This window comes from Battus philenor, unplaced genomic scaffold (assembly GCF_028537555.1).
Source record: "Battus philenor isolate CCGP_79_NKW_IND1 unplaced genomic scaffold, ilBatPhil1.0.hap1 SCAF_2, whole genome shotgun sequence".
NCBI classification, from domain to species: domain Eukaryota; kingdom Metazoa; phylum Arthropoda; class Insecta; order Lepidoptera; family Papilionidae; genus Battus; species Battus philenor.
Window position 1 is genome coordinate 5,238,888 of NW_027181682.1, and position 10,824 is coordinate 5,249,711.

Consider the following 10,824-nt stretch of genomic DNA (forward strand, 5'->3'; position numbering starts at 1 on the left):
ATCTACACACCTTTTGCAAAAAGCATCTTTTACTGGCAAGTTAATTGAATATTGGTCTTTATAATCTTTTAACCAAGTTTCAAACGCTCATTTACTGTTACAAAAGCATTTAATAACCAGAAAATTAGATTCTCCTTTCGGCTTTTGCCAAGCTCCCGTAAACATTTAATAAACAAGAGACGATAGTTAATTGAAATTCAAACAAGTTTTATTAAAAAATCATTTATTCATAACACTCCACAAAGGTCTCAAAAATGATACAAATACAGGTAACAAACATATCCCACCAGGTACATTAATGCCTATACTTAAGTTATCTCTAATTAAACATATAATAACATCTAGGTTGCTTCAAGTTAAGCTAATTAGGCTTTAACATGGTTTGATTAACTACATGACTATATATTAAAAAATAATTGTAAAATACATCGCCATTGTTATTAAGTGAAATTTCGTAATTGTCCATTTTTCAAAAATTCCAATTAAAGTACATATAGAAAATAATTAATACAATCTGCTAAAAATATCAACAAAAATCACAAGCAATTTATTGATAACAGAATTAAATATTAAATTCATATGAATTACGTTTAAAAAGTTTCCTTATATCTAGAACCGTATAATTAGTTTTAATGGTGTTTATTCTATTGGCACTGTTTTTATTAAGATTGTGTATAATTGAATCTATTACAATCTAAATATAACTCCTACTACAAAACGCTAAATATCTTGTGTAAATTTCATATAAACAAACTTTGAAAATAAATTTGACTTTGTGGCAAAATTATTTTTAAAGTTTATTTAAAAATGGAAACCAACACCGAAAAAACGTTAACCATACTTTTCCACATTCAGTCGTTCGTTCTAATTTTGTGCTAGTTTCTATTCTACTTCAATATCGAGATATACAAAGAAAATTCATCCATCATTAAATCAGTAAAGGTTGTAGGTATTACATTAATGTGACGTCACGTTTTCTATAACAATGATAAATTCAAAAAAATTATCGTATGTCTTACAACATCTATAGACTAAATTATTAAACTTAAATAAACAAAATTGATTGAATTTAGACAGAAGTTTCGGCGGAGGTACATTTTTTTCTCAAATCACACTTTTTCCCTCCACTCCAAGATTCTCTGCGCCTTACGATATCGCTCTGAAAAATATTTGCTGGAAATGTAAAATCCTCAGAATGTGTTTTTCATACGGATTAATTAAAAAAAGTTCTTATAAATATGACACTGACGTAAATCGTAATAATAATTAATTGCAATTAATTAATCAAATAATTATTTAATTTCTTTCCTTACCTCTAATCTATGCGGTGTCTTATACACGCTATTCTCGTGTTAATAACTTAATGACTCTAGCCTACTTCTAGCTATCTCGGCCTAGGTTCCGGACATAGAACAATTATGGAGGGATTAAATATTTAATATACATAAAGCAGTGCAAATAAATTTTGGCAGTACATCCAAGCATATTTTTATATGAAAATTTAAGAAATTAAAAAATTTCGAAATATGTATGAATGAGTTATATGTATGACGTAAAAAACTAACGAATACATGTTAGGTGAAAAAAATATTAAGACAAAAATTATTTGAATAAAAGTTCATAATTGACCTTTTTGCTTGCTTTGCTGCTTTAGAAAATTGAACTGTTTCTGTTGTTTTTCTAAGTAAAGAGTATTTTTTGATAAATTTAAAAGTTTGAACTCCACTTTTTTAACATAGTTCTCTACTCGAACTATACTTAAGAGATCGATGATACAAACCTCGTTAGACTAAATCTACATAATAGTGTATACAATTTAGTCACTTTATATATTCTGTGAGGACTTTTACTAAATGAAGAGTTATTACGTATCTGCAGCTTAATAGATTGTAAAAAATATGGGATATTTCAAAAAATAAAAACAAGATGTAGGGAAATGTATAAACTCGAAATCTTTCTTTCAACTTGATGTTCTGCAATTTTATTTCATTGCAGGTTTTATTTAATGGAATAACACGAGATTTATTTATTTTATATAATCTGTGAGTTTATAAGACATGGAGACAAGATAATCTGTGAGTCATTTTTTAATTAAAAATTTTTCTTTTTTCATTTAAAATATTATTATCTAATATGCATTTACATCGTCGTTGACACAATTTGAGCAATCATTTCTATTTATTAGTAATTTTGCACAGCTAAAATTACATAATATTCACAATTTAAACTATATTTTGTGTATTTATGCTTATGATAACTAGTACATTGAAATGATTTTACAAAATAAAATTAAGTGTGTAAAAATAACATTTATTTTTTAAATGTTTACTCTAAAACAAAAATAAATCAATACATATCAATATTGAGTTTGAAAGTGAACTTTAAAACAAACTAATTAACAAGAATGACTACGTTTAACTACTTTTAGCTAGCTGCAGACATTACACATTAGTCGGCTTTCATGTTCTCGTACGTTAGACGATTCGCTGTCTACGAGGATGTGCGAAATAAAATGTTTTTTTTTGTTTTTTGTTTCTTTTTTTTTATAAACGATGAGCCGATTAAAAATACATTCTCAACCAATTCCACAGTTGCCGAGTAATGTCTAATAAGATTGTGTAGTCCATGCACGTGGGAAACGGGGTACCGTGCTTCATGCCGCCATGCCGTGATCCTCCTGTTTGTATATGGGTTTGCATGCGTGTTCAAAACTTGGTGTCATCAATGCACACCTTTAAAGACGGATCGTCTTCCTCCACCTCGTCCATTGTGGATAGTCTCCTTTCGATTTCAGATTGTGCGTTTTTTGAAATCAATTTCTTGTGTTTATTGCTGTAAGTCAACATTTATTATCTAATAAAGATTGTATTAACTACTTTAGGTTTAAACAAAGTTTTAATTTATTGTTATACGTAAAAAAACGTATTTTAAATTTTAAATTAGTTATTGAAATTATGTCGACATCATTTATTCAACTAAGCAAATTTAAATAAATATTTCTTCAATATACCAATGAAATGATAGATTCAATTCTATTTAAATATTTAAACCATCATAAAAATATATAAACTATCATGTTTACATATTCATATTGAGATAAATCTTCCTTGAAAGTCTAGTAACAGATGGCCTCAATATCTATAAATGATACCTTAAATTAGGCCATTATACTTCGCCTTTAGTAAATGAGCTAGTGTGTACTTCAAAATAATACAAAATTCAAATCATGGACGATAAGAAACTACTAACTTTTTCTTCCCCGATTTAACCTTAAAATCTTTTGTCTCATTTTGGTTATTCATTTTATTGCTATTATTGACTTGCTTCCATATTCCTGTTTTATTAACTTCTTCTGATATATTAATTGCAGTTAGAGGTATATTCATAATGTTTCCATTTATAAGAGGTATTTGCAAATTTTCTTGATAAGCGGGTGGATTGCTCTTGGCAGGGACCTAAAATATAGTATTTCGTTGTATAGTGCCATCTTTTCGTTTCTTAGAATATTATGTATAACGAAATTTACAAAAATTACTTATAACAGAAGGAAAAATCTAGTAAAGTCTCGACACAATTGAAAGTTATAAAGACCAGAAAGAAAGTGTAAACGCACCTCGGCGTCTCCGAGCTCATGCAGTTCATCTTGGTTTCGTCGCGACATTTCGGGCATTACATCATCAAGTATTTTCATTTCCCTTCTCGTGAAAAATAAATCTAACATTTTACGAATTCCAATCATAACGACAAGCATTAACGGGAAGAGAATAGAAGTCATCGAGAAAGATTTTATAACCCATAAACATACCAAACATGTTAATTGAATAGCAGTAAATATGTGGACTCGACGGATTGGTACCTGAAATGATAAAAAGAATAATTGACTGTTCAATAAAATTTTGATTAGTTACAAAAAATTATAACATGCTTACCTGTCTCAAAAACATGTGATCTGGTTGATATTTCTGCGGCATAAACATAATCAGTATTCTGTCGAAAAATTGTAAACCTTTAAGAGAAGCAACGCCCATGTAAAGAAACACACCGAATAAGACCGGCATTGGTATGTGTCTCAAAATAGGCGTAAGGACTACAGAACAACCAATTGTTAAAAATATCATGATGTGAGTCATTCTTTGTTCTCGAACTCCTAGGAATTGCGGCTTCTCGCCAGGCGCTGCGCATTCAGATTCAACTTTCAAAGAGTTAACATGGTTAATACTCAAAACTGTAGCAGCTACAAACCACGGAAGACCCATCACTGAGCATAATTGTATTAATATAGCTAATACAAACAAATCTAAATGATAACCACATCCTTTCTTCAATTTGTTCTCCTTACGGTTAACAATCACGGCTGTTATTTGTTGATCCATAAATATCAAAATCGTTCCCAAAAGTGCGGGTAAAATTGCTACTAAAGCGGACCAGATAGGATTCCCGTTAAATGGTGTTATTATCCAATTCCTCGACGGCAAAGTAGGTTTGAACTCTGAAGGTACTTCGAGTTTTGGAGTCTTGACTCCTACTTTGTAATCCAAGAATGACATAGATAAAATCGCAATGATCACCGAAAAGTCACTAATTATTTGCCTCACCTAAAAATATAAGTTTTATGTTGAAATCGATGAAAATAATATAACGTACAAAAATAAGTATAGAGAAATACCTTTGAAGGGAAAAATAGAGAATTCTTAAAATCTTTGAGAATAATTGAAATTATAAAGGTACCCAAGAATAATATTATTGACATAAGGAAAACATCTGGGACGTATGTTTTTGTTTCGCATCCAGCACCAACTAAAGTTCCGTTGTAAAGCTGGAAAAAAAAAGAAAATTAATCTAATACGACGAGATACGTGTAATTCACAATTTCTTTAAATTGAGTACCTGACAGGATTCCTTTTCCACTGTTGTCCAATTGAATTCATCTGGCATTTTCGAAGAGTTGCTTGGTAAACAGTAACATTCATAACTAAGGATTTCAGCTGCATTCGTCTTCAAAGGAAACTTTTTTCCAATGGAAATAACGTTTTCAACAGCCTACAAAAATTATACGTAATGTAAGCCCGAAGATAGCTTTAAACAACAAAACAATGGCACCTCATTTTACCTTGTAAATAAAAATAAATGCAATTAAAGTTGCAAAATTTTCTTCAGTAAATCTGGTTATATAGCAAACAAATGCACTCGCATCAATTGCAACTAATATAACCAGAATTATTGTTGTCCAAGTACCAATACAAAACCGAAAGGACATGTAATTCCATTCTATCTGTTTGCAAAATTCAAAAACGATCGTTTCGAATACTAAAACAGGACCAGTTGAGCCTAATATTGTTAATGGTTGTCCTGAGAAAAATCCGTAACCCATGCCACAAACAAATCCAGAAACAAGTGATTCCATAGCTGCCATATTTTTTCCCGTTGCTTCTCCTAGCAAGCCACCAAAAGTAATTATCGGTGACAAACATGCAAAATACAGAAAAATCCATGACGCGACACATTGAAGTGCCAAAGCATCTTTAAAATCCGACCAATACCAAGGTTTCTTTCTTTTGAGATCATTAATCAATCCTCCAAATAACCTTCCACTCCTTGCTAGACCCGATTCTTCTCTTTGTCTTTGCTCCTCTTCTTCCTCGTCTGGTTCTTCTTTCTGATTATTGTCATTAGGTCTTTTGCGAATCTCTTGTGATGGAATGGCAGCTGGTGGTTCAATGCGGATGGCAGGATCCCATTCTCCGGGAGGTAAGACAGTTACTGCGTCCAGAAACTCATCGATGCCAGCTAGTAAGTGATCTCTTTTCTTTGCTCGGTATGCTACTTCATGAAATATTTCATCTGACATGAGAGTTGCCATTGCACGACCAATTTCGTGAAAGCTTGAATTGCTGTTCGGCGGTCCTAGTAACACGAACATAAAACGCGTGGGCACCGGTACTTCAGTTAGATCTCCCATTATTGTTCCCGTCTTCAATCTAACAAATGCTGATAGAGTTTTTTCAAGAAAATCTACTTCGCCAACGAGAATATTAGAAGCCTCAGCTCCTGGTGGTATCTTGCGCATGAAATGTGTATTGCATTTATGATTAATATCACCATTAGCGGGCAGATCACAAGAGCTGTGATTTCTTTGCATGGATACGCTGCTAGGACTTTTTACCATACATTCATCGGAAGCCGCACCTGTAAATATTGACTGCTCATAATCAAGAAACAGTAATTTAAACGGTTAAAAATGAAAACATTACAAAATTTTACGTACATGAAAATTGCAAAAATGCTAAGCTAAATTAAGGTGTACGTTATAAAAGATAAGTAACATTGGTTCTGTTGTAGCTCCTTTTACTTTTAAATATAACAGTAGTTTTATGTATACTGGGTATTAAAACAGGAAATTTAAACAATGATTGATGACAAGCGAGAGCCAAAGCTAAAACGACAGACGAAACAAACCGTAAAATAGTGTTACGTCTATAAACAAATAAAGAGCAGATGAATGTTGGCGATAGATAAAAATAAACGACATTCTGGTGTTAAAAAAATGGAGAAGAAAACATTCATTAAAACATCTTAAGGATTAGCGGTTACCCGCACTAGGTATTCCTAGGAATCGACTCAAATCTCCCTTCTGAGAATGTCCTCCGCTTCCGCCTTCTTCCACTGCAATTTAGAAGGCTAGTCTATATAACCAATTTAAATTATTGCCGTGTCTATTATGCTAAGAGATAATGTTGACAGTGAGCTATATACAATAAAGTACACAAAGTAGGTTAATATAGCCAGTCATGTGCGTGCAAATATTGTTGTGGCAATAAGACAAAGGCCGTGACATTTGTGAGCTTGTGTCCACACTTGTTACAGTTTCTATTTGCCTGACCTGGAACAGCCAGATAAGAGCCCCTGGCGTCTGAAGCATGAAGTAGTGCCTTTTGAGGAGATGCTGAACAATGGCTATTTCTTATACCCGTACTTCGAGATCCAGTTTCCTGGAAATCTAACAGGATATGGCCAAAATATCCACGTAAAAATTTATTTCAAACATTTCTGCCAAAAAATAAAATTTCTTTGTAATTAAAAATGATTTATGATACTCACTTTTACAAGATGAATGATTTCTGCCAATATCAGCTAAAGATCGAATTAGAGGTAGTTTAGACATATTGTTATGATTTCGTTTTTCGTGCTGATGTCTATGTTTCCTTAAAAGAGCATCCTTAACTTTTTCTCTACATTCGTAACCCAGGCAGCCATCGGCAACCATATAATCCAAAACATTTTCCGCTACTTGATCCAAAGAATTAGCTTCCATGTCTAATATTACAGCCCCATTTAAAATAAGACTCCTTAGTTCAAAAAGCGAATGTAGGGATAATGTAGCCACATGAGGCTTTGACCAGCGATTACCACCTTCTTCTACATCTTCTTCAAATTTAATCCAACGCGCAGTCTCTTTCCATTCAAGCTCATCGCCATCCTTAACTAGTTCTTCCATTTCAGAAAAGAGGGGATGAGACTCAAGCGCGGCATCTTCCACATCTTCCCCAAGTATAAATTGTACTCTTTGAGCTGGAGGTGTTACTAAAACAGTATGTACGTCAATTAAGCAAAATTATTATCGATAGTTGAAAAATACGTAGAAATTGAGTTGAATTCGACAAAAACAAATATAGTTGGTATGGAAAATTTAAAGAAACTTAAAAACTTTGATGATCGACAAACATGCGTTCATAGAAAGTAGTTGAATTTGGAAGTGATAGAAAAAAAATTGGGTCACCAGGATTTGTATACAAAGTGAGAAAATTGTATAAAATTAACGATGGTATTGTCGAAGATGGAAAATAAATCAGATGAGGTTTTTATTGTTTTCCTTACATGTTTCTCCATCATCTGTGACGCTTAGTCTTCTACCTCGCGCCTTAATCGCTGGGCCTATGAATCGAAATGTTGACGCTGATTTTGTAATAATATTATATTATCGACTAATTAACATTTAATACTATTTAGGTTCTTTCAGTATAGTATAATCTACTATTTACTATTATTTTTATGTACAATATTTGACTTAAGTATGATAAATACTTACAAGGTTTTTCCGCGTCCTTTTCGCCGTTGCGGTGATGGTGTTTATGTTTACGATGCGAATGGCGTCTTGCCGGGACATGAACGCCCACGAATACAGTATGCGCCCGATGTCCTGTCAATAATTAAATGAAGTTGATACTTTTTTCATTTTATCCTTTACGTTACGTTGCAACAACGATGGCAATAATGTGACATTAATAACTCGGCTTTGATGTAATATCTATAATACCTATAATGAGGATATTTTTTACACGTTTTAATTATAAAAAATGCAGTAATAGGTTTTTAGGTAGGTTTATTAAACTGAAAAATTTATAAAATGCCTATAGCAACGTGATTTTTTGTTGACCGACAGAAGCTCTATATTCGTAGTATGGTAGTGCAGAGAACCCAAGGGACAACAACACACCGAAGTAGCACATGGATACAAAGATCTTTCTGTGTGATGTGAATTAATAAGATTCGCTCTATTAAGATATTTCTTGGCGTTTAGTATGTAAATTTATAATTTAATTTGATGATAATACTTTTAAATAAATTTTAAAGTCGTTAGAATAAAACATATATGAACAAGAGGCGGGCTTTCGCCTGAAGGCATTCTTTGTGTCTTTGGAGTTAAACCGAAAACAGTGTGAGTAAAGAATTAAAATATATACTTCTTTAAAAACTTCATTAAAACAAAGTTACTTTAACAAAAACATCTATTGTACACTATAATCATTATTACTTATCCATAGCCGCACAGGTTAATTACAGGTGTATATATATATATATTTAATTTAACCAATAGTTTGGTATGATAATTAGAATTTTTCACATTTGATGTCCCAATTTCTGACAAAGCAACAAAATATTAAAGAAACAGTCGAAATTTTTAAATGCAAAATATTATCACCTATCAGCGAAATACCTTATCTGTACTGTACATTATACAAATATGTACAATAAATAATACTTATGGATACAAAAACCGTTTAATAATCAACAAAAAAATAATAAAACAGAAATCTACTCCGGTGTTAGGAAATAGCTCGATATCATTTGTTAAATGCCTTGCTGTCAGCTGGTCGTATTTTACGTGGCATCTCATTCCAGAGCTGTTTCCGAGAGTAGAGAACGTGCGGTAATAGAAATGTAAAGTGGATTGCTTGAACTGATATGATTATTTAGATTATTTATGCCTTGTGATAAATCTATGAGTTTTTATCTTACCCTCGAAATCTTGTTCAGTGTAATCATGGTGCTTGTGTTTACGCGCTGCCGGGTCTGGAGGAGCTTCGTCATCATCCGCCCTGGCGTCCATTTTGCACAATCTATTAAAAAAATCTTAATTAATATATTTATCAAGTTATATGACACTCTACATACTTCAGTATAAAATCGAAAGATGTAAATTTAAAAATGATTTGATTGTTTAATAATATAAAAAGTCTATTTACTTTAATTTTGGTGCTTTCTACGTTTTTTTGTTTACGTACCAGTTGACGAAACGTTACATTTATGAGTACCCTTTTCTGACGAATTCATGCCTACTCCTGATGAACTTTGTCACTCTTAACTTTGAAACACCCCTAGACTTATCGCTACAGATTTCGGATTTGTATAAATCTTCTGGAGTACATTTATGTTCATTTACATTAAAAATAATGCTTTGTATATTTATTACTAATTCATTGTTTTCTAGGATATTTTTACCAGATCGTACCATTATTTTACATACTTTCAGGATCACGGGTTCTGAACTGTACAGGCTGTTCCAGTATATCTGTTTAACTTTATCATCTGTATAATCAATTTTTATTCATCTTTAATGCTTTCATGAACAAGCTATTGAACTATGAGTATAATTTATTTCATTATTTAAAACATCAACTATATTTAATTTTTTTTAGTAAGGAAATACTACATTTTATATACGTTTTTCCTGCTGTTAGTACGGGAGTGTTTGCAAGACCTATAGTCTTAATTATGTGGTTGGTACAAAAATATTTCCGGCTCTTTATTATCTTATTACCAATGACTGAACATATCGTGTCAGTTGCAAATAATTTTTGTACTAGAGGAGTAACGTGTGTTACTTATTAAGTAGTCCTGGATCCAGCGCTTAGGAATCAGTTCTATCGAATTAAGTTTTCCGGGACTACCATGGGTTAATCCGGACACCTAAAAGCTAAAATCCCATTGTCATCTTATTGCGTCTGTAATCAAAATCACGGTATGTACATTTTGATTAATGGCGCCGGCCGTTGTTTCCAATTAGACAAGTCTTTAGTCCTTTTTAATCACTCAAACACATATTTTTACTAATATATGAAAAAAGAGATGATATTAACAAAAAAAACGTAAATAACGAACGATTTTATTAAATAGACATAATTATTGATTGTAGAATTATGAAAAGATAAAGATAAAACATAAAGCTGTACAACGATTGCAATCGGTCTTAGGTTTGTGCGAAGCGGTTCGCGGTCTCTTCGTAGCGCTTACGTCCACACCGCAAACTTGCCGACACTACGTAAATTATTTTAATATGCCACAAGGTTAATTGAATTTTAAATTCCTACACTACATTAGTGTGCCTATTAACAGTGTATATGTACGTGTATTTAAATACGTTTAACTATTTTTTTAAACAATATGAGGGAAGTGAACGTAAAAATAAAGTACATATTATATATATTTTATTTGGCCGCTATTATTTGAAGTGTTGTTTTAACATTTACAAAAAGTTTTACGATT

The 10,824-nt window shown here is 32.0% G+C and overlaps 1 protein-coding gene across 2 annotated transcripts; it reads right to left on the bottom strand.

Annotated features, from left to right (window-relative positions):
- Nucleotides 1–648: 648 nt before the first annotated feature.
- On the bottom strand, nt 649–9,393 carry Ndae1 (Na[+]-driven anion exchanger 1). Of its 2 annotated transcripts, XM_068765469.1 has the most exons (11): nt 9,298–9,393; nt 8,087–8,197; nt 7,099–7,581; nt 5,111–6,186; nt 4,888–5,040; nt 4,667–4,816; nt 3,930–4,595; nt 3,614–3,856; nt 3,250–3,455; nt 2,733–2,832; nt 649–1,159 (listed from the first exon to the last, which is right to left on the bottom strand). In XM_068765469.1, the coding sequence occupies exons 1-11, from the start codon at nt 9,386–9,388 to the stop codon at nt 1,070–1,072; spliced, it is 3,369 nt and encodes a 1,122-aa protein (XP_068621570.1). In that variant the 5' UTR covers nt 9,389–9,393; the 3' UTR covers nt 649–1,069. The 2 variants fall into 2 exon arrangements, with proteins under 2 accessions (XP_068621570.1, XP_068621568.1); XM_068765467.1 differs by lacking the exon at nt 649–1,159 and having other exon boundaries at nt 2,378–2,832.
- Between the last annotated feature and the right edge of the window lie 1,431 nt (nt 9,394–10,824).